At 40.8% G+C, this 19,509-nt stretch overlaps 2 protein-coding genes across 6 annotated transcripts in view; both read left to right on the plus strand.

The window, feature by feature from the left end:
• Positions 1-6,742, plus strand: part of F8 (coagulation factor VIII) — a 224,087-nt gene extending 217,345 nt beyond the window's left edge. For all 5 annotated transcript variants that reach the window (XM_010352837.2, XM_010352828.2, XM_010352840.2 and 2 more), the window contains one exon: positions 4,296-6,742. In XM_010352837.2, coding sequence (XP_010351139.1) covers positions 4,296-4,451 — 156 coding nt within the window. In that variant the 3' untranslated portion in view covers positions 4,452-6,742. The remainder of the gene's footprint in view (positions 1-4,295) is intronic.
• SMIM9 (small integral membrane protein 9) lies at positions 6,413-18,328 on the plus strand. The gene is made up of 5 exons (XM_010352875.1): positions 6,413-6,423; positions 9,261-9,370; positions 11,012-11,250; positions 12,272-12,401; positions 17,895-18,328. The coding sequence occupies exons 3-5, from the start codon at positions 11,109-11,111 to the stop codon at positions 17,920-17,922; spliced, it is 300 nt and encodes a 99-aa protein (XP_010351177.1). The 5' UTR covers positions 6,413-6,423; positions 9,261-9,370; positions 11,012-11,108; the 3' UTR covers positions 17,923-18,328.
• The last annotated feature ends 1,181 nt before the right edge of the window (positions 18,329-19,509 follow it).

A 19,509-nucleotide genomic window follows, 5' to 3' on the forward strand; every position in this document is an offset into this window, starting at 1 on the left:
CCAGTCTGGGCAACAGACCGAGACTCCGCCTCAAAAAAAAAAAAAAAAAAAAAAAAAAAAAAAAAAAAAAAAAAAGAAGCTAGTGGAACAGCAAAATAAACCAAAAGGAAGTAGAAGCAAGGAAATAATAAAGATATGAAGTAAATGAAGTAAAAAAGAAACATACAATAGAGAGAATAAACAAAACCAAAAGTTGGTTCCTTGAAAATTGACAAACTTCTGGCAAGAGCAATCAAGATGAAAAGAAGGCACAAATAATATCAGAAATTTTAAAAAATTGGACATCAATAAAGATCCCACAAGAATTTCTGCCAATATAAAAAATGAGAATACTTATTAATCTTTTAACAGTAAGTTTGGAAAATTAGGTAAAATGGATTAATCCCTGGTAAACACAACAAGAATGAATAAAAACCTTGAAACTCCTAAAACCTTTGAGAAACTGAATTTGTATTCAAAAATCTTCCCGCAAAAAAAAAAAAAATCTAGATCCAGGTGGCTACACTAACTACATTCTACCAGTTTTTCAAGGGAGAAATAATATCAACCTTACAAAAATTCTTCCAGAAAATGGAAAAAGATGGTATGTTATTCAATTCTCTTATAATAATAGCATAACATTGACAACCAAACCCAACAAGAACAGTATTAGAAAGGAAGATAATAGGCCCATTTTATTCATAAATATAAATCCCAAACAAAATATTAGCAGTATGGATCCAAATTGGATTTATGTTAGGAATGCAAGGTTGGCTTATACATTAGAAAACTGATATAATTTATCACAGTGATAGACTGAAGGATTATACATATTGGATATCCTAAACAGTGCAATAAGATGAGAAAAAGAAGGAAAATATGTAAGGATTGAATATGATGAAAGGGGAAAACTCATTGTATATGGAAGATATGATGGCATAGATAGAAAATCCAAAGGAATTTATATATAAATTATTAGAATTTATATATAAATTATTAGAATTTAAAAAATTTTCAAGCTTGCTGAAAACAAGATAAATACCAAAATTAATTGTATTTCTGTATACCAGAAACAGTTGGAAAAATAGTTTTAAATAGCATTTTGAAATTCCAAGCATGAGTCACACATTCCTGTCAGATAATGGCAGCTGCCTAAATCTCTCCACACAGTCTTCAAAAACTATACATACACATACACACACACAATTTTAAATTATGACTAAAACCACCCATAACCCATCTACAGAATAACCAGAAGACAAAAAGTACTATAAGTTTATATTTACAAGTAGAAAATAAATCTACAAATCTAGACAACCTTGCTCCAGAGAGAAACCCTGTCTCAAAAAAAAAAAAAAAAAAAAAAGAAAAAAAGAAAGAAGAAAGCAAATGTTGGAACTTAACTGTCCTATAAAAACAAAAGTGAATCACGAAATCACAAGACCCACAGACCTCTTTGGTCCCATCTATTAAATAAATTGCACTTCCATTTATCAACAGTAGAGGGTACTCCTGGCTAAGAAACCTAGTAAGGCGCCCAGCCCTCATGTCTGCCTGCATAAATCACCTTTTTTGCTGAAACAAGAAAATGTAAGGAATTTCTAAATGAACAGAAAATAGCATATCAGGCAGATGGTATCAATGTTCTTGAGTTTTTATTCCCTCTTTCCTTGAAAACCTCATCACCTTTAGGCATGGCCATGTGACTCATTTTGATCAATAGAATGTGATTGGACATGACATATACCACTTCCAAACAGAAGCTTTAAATGTGATTTTGTTTGACACTCTTGTGCCTCTGCTCCAGGCTCCAGACTTTGAGCCTCTAGAATGATAAGTGAATAAATTTCTTTTGTTTTAAAGGCACCAAGTGTGTGGTGAATTTGTTACAGTAGCCCTAGAAATCTAATACTAACAAAAACAATGTTAGAGTTGAATTAGAAGTGTCAGTGAGAACTTAGGAATTAAAAAAGCATAGTCTTAGCACTGTTCACTGAAGGAATCTAGAAGTAATTACACTGCAGTAATAACAAGCCCATCGCATGCCCAAATCTTGGTCTCTAACTGCCATTTTCCATTCAAAAGAATCTGAGCTCCCTAGAGAAATGACTTTTTCAAGGCTGGATCAAGGAGACTGCCAGGTGATCTTAGATGATCTTGGTGATCTTGATGTGCCAGAAGATAAATGGGATCATGGGAAAAGAACACAGAAACTGGCCTGTTTCACAACAAGCTTTAATCCAATGGTATTAGCAACCCTTAAAGTTCTTTACAAGTATTCAATAGTATATTGATGGTTGTCAATTTGAGCATCAAAAGGAATAATGAGGGTAATGGATCATAATTGGAAAATCAGTTTGCAACCATCACTATACTATTGAATACTTGTAAAGAACTTTAAGGGTTGCTAATACCATTGGATAAAAGCTTGTTGTGAAACAGAATATTTGCATGGTCTCAAAGTCTCACTCCACAAATTGTTAGGAAAGGTCAGGAGATTGAGACCATCCTGGCTAACACGGTGAAACCCCGTCTCTACTAAAAATACAAAAAAAAAAATTAGCATGGCCTGGTGGGGGGCACCTGTAGTCCCAGCTACTCGGGAAGCTGAGGCAGGAGAATGGTGTGAACCCGGGGGGGCGGAGCTCGCAGTGAGCCGAGATCGTGCCACTGCATTTCAGCCTGGGCGACAGAGCGAGAAAAAAAATTGAGGCAGAATTTCGCTATGTTGCCTAGGCTTGTCTCAAACTACTGGGCTCAAGCAATCCTCCTGCCTCAGCCTCCTGAGTAGCTGGGACTACAGGGGCATGCCACTATGCCTAGTTTAAGAGGTAGTATTTAAACTGAGACCCGAAGGGTAAAAAAACATGGATAAAAGAAGAAACAGAAGGGGTGAGAGCCTTCCAAGCAGAGGGAATCACATATACAAAGGCTCTCATGTTAAATAAAACAAGAGTTGACATTGTTGAGAAACTAAAAGATTAGTTTATCTGCGATGCAGTAGAATAGGAGGAATGCAGTGGAAGAATAGATCAGAGACTTGGGCAGGGGCTATATTAGGCAGAGCTTGGAGACCAGAATAAGGGGCCAAGGTGGGAACAAACCAATTAAATTGGCATTTCTCCTGGGGGGGTGGGGGGCAGGGAGCTAGCCCATGCATCATTTTTTAAAAGCTCCAAAGGCGATTCCAATAAGCAGCCAGGGTTGGGAACCTAGGGGGGACGTGTAGCTAGATTAATGAAGATGGCCCAAACTTCTTTGGTTCTGATAGCTAAACTCTCTGTAGGAACACAGTGCTACTTTACAGTGCATTCGCCAGGAAAAGTCCCTTCCCATTTGGAATCCGAAGTAAAACCGACACCACACTTGAAGATGCCAGGATTGTTAGAGGAAAATGTCACCCAATAGTCCCAGGAAGCAGGAGCCCTTTTGTTGCTATTTAACCACTTCTTTCTGGTATGGTGGCAAGTTGCCTCCTTACACACAAACTGCCTCAGGAGATCCTAAGGAGATCATGGTGTCTGTCCTTGCAAGAGCATGCACTATGGTAGGACATTACCTTCATTCTGTTCCTTTTTCTCCAAGACTCTTGCGTATTCTCACCATTTGGCTGGACTTTCTTCTGTAGGTTTACTTCGGAATCCACACAAAACCCACAGGGTTTTAGAGTTGCCTTGAATTACACACTTGAACATTCGGATCTTCATTTTCCCAAACATCCACCCAGTTATAGGTGGCGTTTGCTCCAAAGTCCTGGAGTAGCAAGATGCCTTGAGTCTTAGCCTGTCTTCCCACTTCTTTCTCTCTGTATCCCCTCCTGCCAAGGTTGCCCAGCCACATTAAATCGCATGCCTTGCTGTGTTGCATTTGTTATCATTCTAAAGTTGTCACCAACATGTGGGAAACCAGTTTATCTAACTAATAATGATAGCTACCATTTTCTGAGCTCTTACTGTGTACTCCTCTTGCCACAGCAAATGCATTGACAAGGGAGTCTGCTGGCCAAAGCCTGACTCTCATCTCCAGATGATCCAACACAGGTGCTGTGTGTGACCCGGGACAAAGCACTTAATGTCACCGAGGTTTGGAAAGTGGGTGAGAACATTCTAGATATAAGGCCTAGCTAGAGTGAAGGACTCCAAAGCAGGGTGCTCTTAATTCTAGATGTCCCAGATGCGTGGGACAGAGTCATCTAGTCATCTTCCAGGATTTAATCCTGGACTACTGGAAACAACTAGAAGTGAGAAAAGCATCTGTGCTTTGCAGTGACCATTGTCCTGTCAGACAATCAATAAATGCTATCTTTCCTCTTTCAGGTTTTTCAGGGAAATCAAGACTCCTTCACACCTGTGGTGAACTCTCTAGACTCACCATTACTGACTCGCTACCTTCGAATTCATCCCCAGAGTTGGGTGCACCAGATTGCCCTGAGGATGGAGGTTCTGGGCTGCGAGGCACAGGAGCTCTACTGAGAGTGGCCACTGCAGCACCTGTCAGTGCCTGCACCCCTCCCTCCTCAGCTCCAGGGCAGTGTCCCTTCCTGGCTTGCCTTCTACCTTTGTGCTGACCTTCGGTTTACTTCCTGCCCCACATTGTCCATGGCCCCATTATTTTGCTATGTATTTAAACTATACAGTCCTAGCAGACACTGCCTTGAAGCCTCCCGAATTAACTATCATTAATCCTGCATTTATTTGGTGGGGGGCCAGGAGGGTGCATCCAATTTAACTTAACTCTTACCTATTTTCTGCAGCTGCTCCCAGATTATTCCTTCCTTCCAATGTAACCAGGCAAAAAGTGGTTTTTGCTTCCTTACACATAGACATAATTATGTTATTTGGTCATGAGGGGCACATTCTTATCTCCAAAACTAGCATTCTTAAACTGAGAATTATAGATGGGGTTCAAGAATCCCTAAGTTTCCTGAAATTATATAGGGCATTCTGTATAAATGCAAATGTGCATTTTTCTGATGAGTGTCCATAGATTTAATCTCAGAAAGATGCAGACATAAAACCATTTGGTCTTAACTCTGACCAATAAAAAATAAGTCAGGAGGATGGAATTGTTGAAAGCTTTGAAACAAAATAACTATGTCATCTTGAAATTTGTGATGGCCAAGAAAGAAAATGATGATAATAGGCTTCTAAGGACATATATTTCATATTTCTGTAGAAATATGAGGAAAATCCATGGTTATCTTGGATAGGAAATACAAACTTTGTATTTTGTATTTGGCCTACTTTGTAATAAAGGAAGATGGATTTTGTAAATCTTTGAGGTAGTGCCACATAAAGTCCTAAAGATCTAGCAAATTCTTTGAAAATCATAAATTTCCATAATGAATCCTGGGGGGACAGGAAGAAACAGAACAGATAGCAAACAGTTCAAAACTTTGTTGACATCTGCTGTACTAAGAGGCACATGCCCTGAGATAGGAGTTCAACAGACTCTGCAGATAAAACAGGATGCAGTAAAGAAGCTGGCCAAACCTGCCAAAACCAAGATGGCAACAAAAGCTGCCTCAGGTGGTCCTCACTGCTCGTTATACACTAATCATAACGCATTAGCATGCTAAAAGACATTACCACCAGCACCACGACAGTTTACAAATGCCATGGCAACATCCAGAAGTTACTGTACATAGACTGAAAGGAAGAGGAACCCTCAGTTCCAGGAATTCCACACCCCATTCCTGGAAAACTCATAAATAATCCACCCCTTATATAGCAGGTGATCAAGAAATAATCATAAAAATAGCCAACCAGCCTATGGAGTAGCCACCCTTTCATCCTTTTATGTGTTAATAATTTGCTCTCACTTAAGTCTGTCAGCTCGCTCTTGAATTCCTTCCTGTGCAAAGCCAAGAACCTATGTGACTTCTCAAGTTGAACCCCAGCTTTGAGGTTCGCCCTGTGACACAACACAACAACAGCATAGTCTGCCCCTATGAGTGCTTACTGTGCTATAATAATGCACTCAGTTTACTCTCTCCCTTTACTAATTTCCTGCTGCTAAAAATAACACAACAAAAATGTAATGGGAAATTTTATACCATGACTGAAAACTAGAGTCCCACGCACATAGTTGAAGTATCAAGGAGGTCAGAAGAAAACTGCCATGTCACCACACAATAGGATTCCCCATCTTGCCCTCCACCCCAATAAGATTGCGAACGGTTTACTGCTCCTTCCATCTGCCTGACCCCTTCACTAAGACTACACAGAATCTCCTGATTTAGTAAAGGGGACTGGAGGCAAGGATAAGTTACAGCAGTTGGAGGAGATTGCAACCTAGGGCAATTTGAAAATAGGAGATCCTAATATGAAAGAAAAATGGATCCCAATCTGAGAAAAGGCAAAAGAATGGCTACTTATTTTCTATGCTGGAGTATTTTCTAATAATCCTGCTTGACCCTGAGCTGACCGCTTTGGAAACTATAACGTAGCTGTCACAGTATAGTCACAATCCACAAATGATAAAGGTGAAAATGGTTTATAGCCCTGTGAAGTTCTTAACGTTTAGAGGCTAACTTACAGAAATGAATAAGTTGTTTTGTTTTATAGCCCAGTAGAAGAGTTAACCCCAAAGGTGATATGGTTTTATTTCCTGTTATGTTTAACTTGGCAATCTTGTTTTGGCATTCTTTTCCCATTGACTATATACATCTCTATTTCTCAAATGTTCATGGAACTAGTTATTTTATTTTCCTGCTGTTTTCTTCAGTAATGAGTTAAATAAAACATTGACACATACAAACAAATGCCTTTGAGAATTGTGTTTTTACACTGGAAATGAAAATGTGAGCACTGGTCATTGTAAAACAAATAGGGGCACTGAATAGCAAGATGGACACTCTAGAAAACCAAATTAGTGAGTTAGAAAACCAGATTAAATTGAACTCAGAGTAAAAATGATATAATTCATGAGAGGCTGAATAAAATAAATCAGAAATGGAATCTCAATCCAGGAGAACAGCTTATATGGAGAGAGAAAGAGAGAGAAATGGGAGTTTCTGTTCAATGGGCATAAAGTTTCAGTTATGCTGCTGGGCACGGTGGCTCACACCTGTAATCCCAGCACTTTGGGAGGCCAAGGCAGGCGGATCACCTGAGGTCAGGAGTTCGAGACCAGCCTAGCCAACATGGCAAAATCCCGTCTCTACTAAAAATATAAAAATTAGCTGGGCATGGTGGCACACGCCTGTAGTCCCAGCTACTTGGGAGGTTGAGGCACAAGAATTGCTTGAACCCGGGAGGCGGGTGGAGGTTGCAGTGAGCCGAGATCATGCCATTGCATTCCATCAGCCTGGGCAACAGAGTGAGACTCCATCTCAAAAAAAAAAAATAAGTTTCAGTTATGCAAGATGAATTAAGTTCTACAGATCTAATGTACAACATTGTGCATATAGCTAACGATACCATACTGGGCACTTAAAAATTTGTCAAGAGAGCAGATACCATGTTGTGTTCTTACTACAATTTTACCACATTGTAAACACAATGTGCAAATAGAATAGCAAAGAATGTACACAATGCCCATGAGCATAACATTCTAGTGGACCCACAATGCATTGGAGTTCAGTGAGACTCAAAGGGAGAAGAATGTTAACAAAGTCAGTGGGGAGGGGAAAATGAGTGTGATGAAATAGGCGGTCTCATTAAACTTCCCTTACAAAACACAAGATCAAAGATAAAATTATTAAGAATTTCAAGACAGTGACATCAGAGCAAACAAAACATAGGGCCCCTCAGGGTGTGGGGCCCTGTGGACCGGCATAGATCAAACTCCCATGAAGCCAATCCTGAGTCCCAGGCAAGCTGGGACTTTTGGTCATCCTAGCAATAGTCATGTGAGTGCACTATCTTGGAAGTAGATCCTCCATTTTCTTTCAGTGTTTTGGGTCACAACCTAGATACCTTTATCAGTGCCTCGGAATGTTCAAGGTCCCAATTTTCATTCAGGCCTGCTGGCTGGGTCACAGAATGGTCAAGCCACTCCGTGATTTTCTATCATGACAGAGCAAGAAACTGGGGGAGACTGGAGGACTCTACAAAAACTTTCATTTTATGTATTTCCTGGTAGCCCTGTTTTCTGATAGACCCCTAACTGAGATACCATTTTTGCCAGTTCTTCTATGGATAACTATTATTTTTTAAATTTTTAAAATATTTTATATTTTGTAGAGACAGGCTCCTGCTATGTTGCCTAGACTTGATTTGCATTTTTTTAAATTTTAAGTTCTGGGATACATGTGCAGAACATGCAGGTTTGTTACATAGGTATACATATGCCATGATGGTTGGGTGCACCCATCAACCCGTCATCTAGGTTGTAAGCCCCACATGTCACCCAGGCTGGAGTGCAGTGGCATGATCATAGCTCACTGCAGCCTCAATCTCCCAGGCTCAAGGCAGGCTACTGCCTCAGCCTCCAGAGTAACTGGGACTACAGGCATGCACCACCACACCTGGCTAATTTTTAAATGTCTTGTAGAGACAGGATCTTGCTATGTTGCTCAGGGTGGTCTCAAACTCCTGAGCTCAAGCTATCCTTCTGCCTCAGCCTCCCAAAGTGCTGGGATGACAGGCGTCAGCCAGAACTATTTTTTTAAAAATTAGTTTGTAAGAGTTCTTTGTACATTAACAATCTTAATTGAATGTCTGTCATATATGCTGTGAAATTACTTAATTTGTCATTAATCTTTTATCTTTTTTAAACAATGTTTTGCTATATGAAAGCTTTACATTTTTATGTTATAAATTTATCAGTATTTTCATTTATGGCTTTGGGTTTTATGACATGCTTAGAGTAGCTTATTCTGCACCAAGATTATAAAAATATCCACTCATAGAATTTTCTATCATAAAAGTATGACAGAAAATGTCATATTTTATATATGATTTTATTTTTGTTTAGTCCTTGATCCATCTAGAATTTCTATTTTGCATAGCATGGCAAAGGGCTCACACCCAACATCATATTAAATAATGTCTTTTTCCCCAATATGGAATGCCATATTTACCATCTATTGAAGTTCTATATATATTTTATTATAAGGCATAGTTAGATACCATGTGGTGAATAAAATATCTTAGAATTCTTCAAGCCTAAGAGGATACAACTACTGTAAGGATGGGCTTTGGTATAACACAGATGTTTATACATAGACAGACAGAAATTGATGTCTGTGTGCTTAGCTGTCAAATAAGGAGACTGGGTAGGGTTAAATGTAATCGATGATATCATAAGGAGTCGTGGAATTCTATTTGGAACTTCAGAGACCTAAGGAGAAGACTGACCAGCTTCTTCTGAAGACTTCTGCCCTCTAAAGACTAAGGCCTAATTCCACTGGTTTCTTTGAATTCCGTGGTGCTAAGTCCATTTTCAGGTAAGTGGTTTCCCACTGGATGTGGGTCTCTTTAAGCCCTAGTAAGCAGTAGGTGAGTGTATCAGTTATAAATGTCTTAAGTAATAGGAGGCCCAAATTATAATGGCTCAAATAAGAGTATATTTTTCTCATACCATGCAGTCCAGAGGTGAGGAGCTACAGGTGTTAGTTTAGTGGCTTGAAATTGTCAGAGCAACTTCAGGCAACATTTCTTAAACAACATTCAAGGCAGCACCATCTCTTTTATCAAGAGAGCAAAAAGCCTTCCCAAAAGCTACCCATCAGATTGCCCATATGTTTCATTATCTAGAGCTATGTCACATAGCCAAGCCCAACTTCAAGGATGGCTGAGAACGGGAGGATTCAGCTTTTTCAGCTTATCTAGTTGGATGTAGTAAATGAAAAACGGGTGGGAACAATATCCGCCAAAAGTCACCATTCATTCAAAAAATATTTATTGAGCACCTGGATACCCTATGTGCTAGGTACTGTTTAGCAGTGAACAAAACAGACAAAAATCCCTGCACTCATACAGTTTACATTATATTCAGGAGATACATATAATAAAGTAAAGTAAAATATATTCTACTAGGTTCTAATGAGGTTTTGGAGAAAAATCAAGCAGGTAAGACAATTAGGAAGTTTGTAGGAGGGTGGTACAATTTTAACAATGGGATCTAAGGAAAATCCTCATTGAGAAGGTGATATTTGAGTAACCGAAGGAGGTGAGGGAATAAATTCTGAGAATACCTGGGGGAAAGGCATACCCTGGAAAGGGAAAAGCAAGTGAAAAACCCCCAAGGTAGGAACCTGCCTAGCTTGTTCAAAATGAAATGAGGCTAAGTTGGAGTGATGATCAAGAGGAGACTGGTAGGGTATGTGGTCAGCAGTAACTAGGACATAATCTGACCTACAAATTACCAAGATCTCTTTGACCACTCACTGGAGAAGAGGCTTAAGGGAGGCAAGGATGGAAGCAGAAAGACAGAGATGATGGTGGGTAGCAGTGGAGGTGGTGTGAAGTGGCAGGATTCTGGATACGTTTTGTGAGTAAAGGTGACTAGACTTTTCTGATGGATAAAGTGTATGAAAGAAAAGAAGAGCCATTATATGTAAATCTAAACAAGCATTTACTTTTTAAAGCAATATAAAAGTTTGTTACTTGAATATATAAAATATATGATGGAGTTAAAAATATATAGATATATAGAGATTTATTATATTTGGTATCTAAAGTAGTCAAATTCATAGAAACAAAAAGTAGAATGGTGGTTACCAGGGCCTGGAGGGGAGGGGTAATGAGGAGCTGTTTAGAGTTTCAGTTTTCCAAGTTGAAAAAGTTCCAGAGATCTGTTGCACAACAATGTGAATATACTTTTTTTGGCCTGAACAGATGAAACAGTTTCTACTAATTGAGTTGGGGACGATTGAAAAGGTATCAGGGGTAGGAGGGAATGTCAGGTATCTGACCTGATAGAGCATAGTAAGGTTTTGTTTTGTTTTCTTGGAGGGGATACATTTTGCTTTGGAAACTGACCATTTTCAGGAGTCACCTGTGTAAGTCAGTCAATTATCCTTATGTTTGTGATGGTGAGAAGATATTTGGAATATGAAGTAAACCATCATTGTCTAACTTTTCAGACAAAGTTTCTGTGGAAAGAGCTACGGACAAAGACACTTCTCCTTGGCAGAGTGAGCTAGGATTACCATCTCCAGCCGCAGCTGAAGGCGGGCGTCCATGGAACTCCAGAAGCTGCTGCTAACTGGATTTCTGCTGTCCTCTCTAACTTGCCTCTTGTGGGAGACAGTAGCTTCCTCTCCTTCGCCTTTGTCTGCCTTGGGAATACAAGAAAAAACAGGATCGAAACCACGCTCAGGGGGTGTGTTTGCTGTTAGGATGAATGTTCCTTTCTTCATAGGACTTAAGATTCATGTTTTAGGTCAGGTAAAATGAATTTCAGGTTTAAAAAGAATGTTCACAGGAAAGCAAACTATTCTGGTTTGGTTCAATTTAGCTCAACAAGCATTAACCTACCTACTATGTACCAAGTCCTTTTCTGAACTACATGGATTAGGAATTGAACAGCGTCTGTTATGAAGGAGCTCACAGACAGGCAGACAAAGCCATAGATGCCAACTTTCCATGGAGCATGATCAATGTCCCAGCGGACAAGGGGATCATTTAAACTGTTTTTGGGGAGGGGTCAGGAAAAACTTGACAAAGGAGGTGAAATTGAAAATAAACCTGATGGTCCACTGATCCACAATCTAGGTTCCAACATGCACACACATGCTATTCAAGTGTCTTGCTGGTTAGTGGTGAATCCTCTCAACTCCATGCTGCAGACACTTTCATTTTCCCCTACTTCTTTCTTTAGGGTCAAAGCACTGCACCTTCCTCCCCCAGTTGCTAATGAAAAGACCCAATAGCCCGAGCCTTACATTGATCAGCAAACTCCCCCTAGAGGTCCTTCTTCCAGTTGCCCTGGCCCCTTCCTCTCCTTTCTCTTCCTGGGATACTCCCTGCCCTCAGCCTCCTGCAGGACTCCCAGATACACTCTAGGCAGCAACACTTTAGTAAAGACTTTCTTGTTATCAATTCATGCTTGATTGGGTATAAGTACCCGATATACTCAAAACAACCCTTAAGGTATCTGAAACAACAATTATTGATCCTATTTGACTTACAAGGAGGCAAAAAATTATATCCATCTAAGGATACTTTAAAAACAAAATGTTTGCCCTTTGAACATCTTACAGCCAGCACAGCAAAGTAGTTTAGGATATGGGCTCTGGACAACTACAAGAACATATGTGGGACAACTATTTGAACTTGAATTTGGATTCAAACGCCAGCCCTATCATTTACTTGACCTCTCCTCAATGAACATCTTTCTGCAGGTAACGACAGGTCTTGGCTGAACAACTTCAGGGATTACTTATGGCAACTTATCAAGAGTGCCTTACCTCCAGCAGCCATTGTTGCTTTTCTTCTCACCTCAGCACTAATGGGGATCCTCTGCTGCTTCACGTAAGCTTCTGCGGGAAGAAGAGACGAGGAGGAGAGAGGGAACGTGAAGGGGGGCGGGAACAGAAACAGGTTGCTCACCAGCCTGCATATCTGTAATTAAGGGAAAGTTTTAAGAAATTCAATTCTGAGAGGAAAACTGTGAAAGGTCATGCAACCCCTTCTTAAAATGTCTTCTCTACTTTCTCTTTTACTTCCTCCAACTTGCTCCATTTGTTACCAATGACTGACAGGTCACATTTAATGACCAGTGTTTACAACTGGTCATTTCTTTTATCAACTTTATTAACTCCTAATTGTTCTTCCCTGTGGCTCAAGAACTATACATAGAAAATATATAATTAGCTGTGCTCTCAATTTCCTCAAAATTTACCATAATATTTATCTACATAAATCATATGAAGCCAAGAGAATCCTGAGGAAAACAAAATAGTTGAGCTAAATTTTGTTAATTCAGTCAGTATTTACCAACAAATGACTACTTGCCTGTCTGTGTGCTGGTTGCTAGAAAGACAGAGAAAGAAAGCAATTAAAAGAGCTCAAAAATCTAAGGAAAGTGGCTGAGAATAAAGATCAGATTAAGGGTGTGGCATCACCTATGGCTCCTGTAACCTCGAAATGATCACAGGATCAAGAACTGTGTCTAGGAAGCAACCTTGGATGTGGTTACTGGCACATGGAACTGATTGGAGGCAAATAGATTAGATGTCAGCTAAGCTTCTGAGAGAAGCTTATTGCCAGAGAAATCATAAGCCAGAACTAAATGAGCCATCAGTTGTGAACAATAGTTAGGCCTCCAACCTTCCATGAAAAAGAAGGACACCAGCTTTGAAGGTCCCAACATTTGCTTCAGAAGAATAATGGATGAGAAGAGCCTCCCGGAGAATGGACAGAGGGCCACAGAGCCACCCTTTGAAAGCAGGATTTGGGCCTAATCGATGCCTACCCACCAGGACTCCAGGATTGCCACAGAGCAGTGACTGCTGTGTGTCTCTCGTTCTTCCTCTTTTCAAATAGGAATGTTTATGGTGCTTATCCTCTTCCTGTTCCATCGTTATTCTGGGTTGTGGAGATCAGGAGCAGGTCACTTAACCAAGCAGAGCCACCCCCCAGACTTGAGAGAACTCAGCATCACCAGATACTCTGGACTTTGAGCTGGATACAGTGATGAATGAGATAGTCCTGAGGAAAGGGTTTGCCACAAATCAGGTATTCTGAAAGTAGACAGGGAGACCAGAATTTGGCATTCAGAGTATTATTAATGATCAACGCCTGTGGAAGATACGGGGTGGAAGGGAGAAATCAAACTGTCTTGCAAGCCCAACAAAGACTCACTCAGCCCCATCAGAGTTATCCCACGTGGCTGAAATGGCTGGACCTCTCTAACCCCACCTCGATCATTCACTGGATGTGGGCTGCCCCCAGAAAGTACATGGAAGCTCTCTGCAGCTGAGGCAGACTCTGAATGAGCTAACAGGTAGAGGCTCTCTGCTGACAACACTCTCAGCAGCTAGGGAAATAAGGCCTTTCTCAAGTGGAAATATGGGTGGAATATTTCCATATGCATGACAGGGTGGCTGTGTTCCACATATGAAAAGAAAAGTGAAACAGGCCGGGCGTGGTGGCTCACACCTGTAATCCCAGTACTTTGGGAGGCCGAGGCGGGCGGATCATGAGGTCAGGAGATCGAGACCATCCTGGCTGACACAGTGAAACCCCATCTCCAACAAAAAAAAATACAAAAAATTAGCCGGGCGCAGTGGCGGGCGCCTGTAGTCCCAGCTACTCTGGAGGCTGAGGCAGGAGAATGGCCTGAACCCGGGAGGTGGAGCTTGCAGTGAGCCGAGATCGCGCCACCGCACCCCAGCCTGGGCGACAGAGCAAGACTCCGTCTCAAAAAAAAAAAAAAAAAGAAAAGAAAAGTGAAACAGATGCTGGATGATCAGAAAGACAGACTGTAACAGAGACTGGCTATTTGTTCAGCAATCCTGTTCCTTCTTCCCCAAGCACAGAGTAACATTATATTCCCAACCTTCCTTCCAACTAGGCTGGGACCACAGTACTGAGATTTGGCCAGTAAAATACTAGCAAAAGGAATGTATGACATAAAATGTCTTGCACATGTGTCCATGCTACCTCTCTCTTTCACATATGCATGGCTTCAACTGAAGGACTCTAAGGTGGTGAAGCCACATGATGGAAGGAGCTGGGATCTCTGAATCACCTCGTGGAGGAGAACTTAACCTACATCAGAATGAGTCATGAGTGAAGGATCAGTTTTATTGTGTTAAGCTACTAAGACCTCAGGACCGTTTGTTATAGCAGCTGAATATCCCTGAATAGTATACCTAGCAACCAACCAAGGAAGCTGGAACTCAAATCAAGATATGTCTGGTTCCACATCTTTGAAGTCACTGTTACTCAAACTGTGGTTGGCAGGTAAGCTGCATCAAAAGCATCAGAAGTATTGGTTAACCATGCACATTCAGAGGGACTTCTGTGAAGATAAGGCAGACTATATGCCAACAAAAAGAATTCCTTCTTTGAAGTAGACGGCTTAACCTGAAGAGAAAAGCCAATAAGCCTTTGCTGGGAACAAGCAAGCTAACTAGTGAAAGAAACATTTCTGGACCCAACTGGGCACCAAATACAAGCCTAACATACATTTGAATGAATAAGCATATAGGCAAGCCATATTTTTAAGAAGCAGTCTGTTGAGGCACGAAGGTGAAGTCTGAAACTTCTTTATGCTCAGACCTACAGCTGCTGCTCTCACTTGGCTGGAAAGAAGTAAAGGCTACAAGAGCTCACACATACCTCAGCATCATGAAGATAATTTGTTAGTCTAAAGTATAGCACTGGTGACTTGTGCAAATCTCCTGTAAATAACTGGTCCAGTAAGAGTTTATCTCATTCAACAGGAAACAGCGCCAGATCTATACTGAGTTACTGTATAGAAAAGACAAGAAACATGTAAGCAAGAAATGACAGATGAGGAATACTCACTAGAAAAATATCTCAGGGCAGATAAAAACTGTGTACTAACATATTGCCATAAATTCAAAACATTTGATACAAAATATAAAATAATAGCTAAGGTCGGGCATGGTGGCACATGCCTGTAATCCCAGCACTTTGAGAGGCTGAGGCGGGAGGATTGCTTAAGGCCAGGAGTTCGAGACCAGCCTGGGAACATAGCAAGACCTCATCTCAATAATAATAATAATAATAATAATAATAAAAGCTATATGCAGAAATAAAACAGGACAGATAAGGTATACTAAAACAAAAGGAGAAGATGAAAATTAGATGGAAAATCCCAAGAAAAATGTAAAAGACAAAAAGTAAAACTCACCAAAATGAGGAACCATGAAGAAAGCGAGACATTGGTACAAAATATGAAAGAAAATATGGAAAACAGGATTACATAGGCAAGCAGTATTAAACAGTTTGGTGAAAGTAAGATTAGAGAAGAAATGGTAGATATAGGAGGCACAGAATGATTTCTTTGATTAAGAGAACCAAAATAATCCAACAGAAGAAAAAGTTATAATTTTTTCTTTTTTTTTTTTTTTCGAGATTAAGTCTCAGTGTGTCACCCATGCTGGAGTGCAGTGGCGCCATCTCAGCTCACTGCAACCTCTGCCTCCCGGGTTCAAGCGATTCTCCTGCCTCAGCCTCCTGAATAGCTGGGATTACAGGCACGAGCCACCACGCCCGGCTAATTATTGTCTTTTTCGTAGAGATGGGGTTTCACCATGTTGGTCAGGCTGGTCTCCAACTCCTGACCTCGTGATCCACCCGCCTCGGCCTCCCATAGTGCTGGGATTACAGGCGTGAGTCACAGAGTCTGGCCAAGTTATAATTTTTTAAGTGTTGCAGGAATTAAAGAAGACTGAAGTCTGTGGTCATCAAGGACACATCAATTCCCAGGAAAAATTAGGACTTGGTACTGGGCACATAGTAGACTCTCAGTAATACTTGTTGATTTTTAATTAAGACATTTCTCTTTTTTTTTGAGACGGAGTCTCGCTCTGTCGCCCAGGCTGGAGTGCAGTGGCCGGATCTCAGCTCACTGCAAGCTCCGCCTCCCGGGTTTATGCCATTCTCCTGCCTCAGCCTCCCAAGTAGCTGGGACTACAGGCGCCCGCTACCTCGCCCGGCTAGTTTTTTGTATTTTTTAGTAGAGACGGGGTTTCGCCGCATTAGCCAGGATGGTCTCGATCTCCTGACCTCGTGATCCGCCCATCTCTGCCTCCCAAAGTGCTGGGATGACAGGCTTGAGCCACTGCGCCCGGCCTAATTAAGACATTTCACAGTGAGGATTGCAAACAGTCTTTCTGTGCCTCATTCTTCCTCCTCTATACTCACCTGTATATACCATTAGCTGCAGCTGTAATGAAAGCTTAAGCTAGCTGCTTATTACCTGAGGCACATGAAAGCTTGGCTAATCTCCCAGCATTCCAGAAGCAGAGGTGGCAATCAGGAGGACTGACAGGCTCTAACAAGTCCACAAAGATATGTGTACAAGGAATTTTTAGTATGGTTTACAATAGTGAAGAAATGAAAACTTAAATGTCCATCAGTCTGGGGCTGGCTAAAGAAAGCATTGCACATTCATACAATGAGTATTAAGAATAATTACATGGAAAGATAGTCATGATGGCCGGGCGCGGTGGCTCACGCCTGTAATCCCAGCACTTTGGGAGGCCGAGACGGGCGGCTCACGAGGTCAGGAGATCGAGACCATCCTGGCTAACACGGTGAAACTCCGTCTCTATTAAAAAATACAAAAAACTAGCCGGGCGAGGTGGCGGGTGCCTGTAGTCCCAGCTACTTGGGAGGCTGAGGCAGGAGAATGGCGGGAACCCGGGAGGCGGAGCTTGCAGTGAGCTGAGATCCGGCCACTGCACTCCAGCCTGGGCGACAGAGCGAGACTCCGTCTCAAAAAAAAAAAAAAAAAAAAAAAAAAAAAAAAAAAAAAAAAAAAAAGAAAAAAAGATAGTCATGAAATATCATTGAGTGGAAAAAGCAGATTATAACAGAAGATACATAGTTTAGTCTAATTTCTTTTTAAAAACTAATCATATAGGGGGAAGCCTCTAAGAACCTTACCGAAGTATTAGACATTGGTTATCTCCTTGTGGTAGTGAGTAGACTTTTATTATTATTGGTGGTGGTGTTAACTTTTTTTCCCCATCTAATTGCACTTTCTGATCTTTCTACAACGAGCTATATTGTTTGATCAGTTCATTTTTAAAAAGATACTTTAAAAATGAAAGAAGAAAAACTACCTAACCATACTTATACCACTACCTCCAAGCCCCACTGTACTGGAAACACATTCTTATTTTGCTTTTTCCTCAAAGTATTTTGTTTGTATGGAATTATTTGGTTCATATTAAGAGAAAAAGTGGTGAAAAATCCAATCTTTGAAAAAGGGATATAATTACATAGTAACTCTGTGCTAGTCACCATCTTATCTTCCTTTCCCAGCATTCTTGTAGTTGACCCAACCCAGTGAGGAACGAGAAGATTCAACAGAGCACGTGTGGTCTCTCCGGTTGGACTCCAAAAGAGTGGGGCATTTGCTATCTGCTTAAAATGAGGAAGTATCTATCAGTTAAAATTAAATTGTCTTCCAACTTGAATTATCTTTGCCTTCATTTTCTCCTTCAAAAGTTGCAATTTTAAAATGTGAATATCCTTATTACTGTTTTGGTTATAATAGTAACACATATTTATTGCAAAAAAAAGTTGAGAAATACAGAGAAAAGAGTAAGTTTTCATAATTCTAGCACCCAGAAATAAACATCATTAACATCTTGATGTACCTCCCTTCAATTTTTTTCTATATATGTATTACAAGTTTTCCAAAGTCTGTTCTGTGAAACAATAGTTCTGTTTTAATAAAAGTCACAAAACAGTGAGGGCCCTGTGGTCAGTTATATTTGGGAAATGCTGGATTAAACACATTTAAACCAATTTTTCTTTGCTCCAGGACTTTTAAGAACTTTTAACAGGCTAATATTAATCTCCACAAGTAAGTATAACATATAGCATTTCCCAAACTAATTTAAACATGAGATTTTTTTAATGTAGTGGATATGACATGAGTCATTTAACCACCTCCCTATGTAATAATTATTTAAGGTGTTTCTATTTATTCAGTATTATAAATGTAATACAGGTAATATTATTAAAAATTATTGGCCACGTGCAGTGGCTCACGCCTGTAATCCCAGCACTTTGGGAGGCTGAGGCGGGTGGACCACCTGAGGTCAGGAGTTGGAGACCAGCCTGGCCAACATGGTGAAACCCTATCTCTACTAAAAATGCAAAAATTAGCTGGTCGTGGTGGCGCGCCCCTGTGATCCCAGCTACCCAGGAGGCTGAGGTGGGAGACTTGCTTGAACCTGGGAGGTGGAGGCTGCAGTGAGCTGAGATACTGCCATTGCACTGCAGCCTGGGTGACAGAGCAAGACTCTGTCTCAAAAAAATAGATATATTAATTTGCTTTTCCTTTTTGCTGTTCTGAGTTTGAAATCATTCATTCAACAGACACTTGTTGATCACCTACTGTGAGACGGACACTGGACAGGTAACAAACAGATGGGGTCTTGCTCTGTCACACAGGCTGGAGTGCAGTGGCACTATCTAACCCCCCCTCCCCCCCGCCCCGCCCAGCTCTTGTGGAGCCACCATGCTAATGTGAGGATTCAGATCCTTCAAACAGCCACATGGTGCTGAGGCAAGAACATCCCTAGTATATTTGAGTGGTAGCAGAGAAACCAGATTAAGCGAGGGGCAGAGCAGATATTGTGAGCCATTGAAAGGATTTAGGCTCTTCCTGGGGGCCATAGCAGGGGCCAACAGAAGGTTTAGATCAGAGGAGGGATGTGAAGGGAGAGCAGATGGGATTTGATTAGGATTTGGATGAGGTGAGAGAGAGAGTGAGGCTTCAAGGATGCCTCCCAGGTTTTTGGACTGAGCAAATGAAAGAATGGGGTTGTCATTTGTTGAGCTAGAGAAAACTGCAGGAGGTTAGGAATTTACTACAGAGAAAATGCAAAGAGAAAGAAAAACTGAAGTGATATTGTAATTGATGCTG

This window comes from Rhinopithecus roxellana, chromosome 7 (assembly GCF_007565055.1).
Source record: "Rhinopithecus roxellana isolate Shanxi Qingling chromosome 7, ASM756505v1, whole genome shotgun sequence".
Lineage (NCBI taxonomy): Eukaryota > Metazoa > Chordata > Mammalia > Primates > Cercopithecidae > Rhinopithecus > Rhinopithecus roxellana.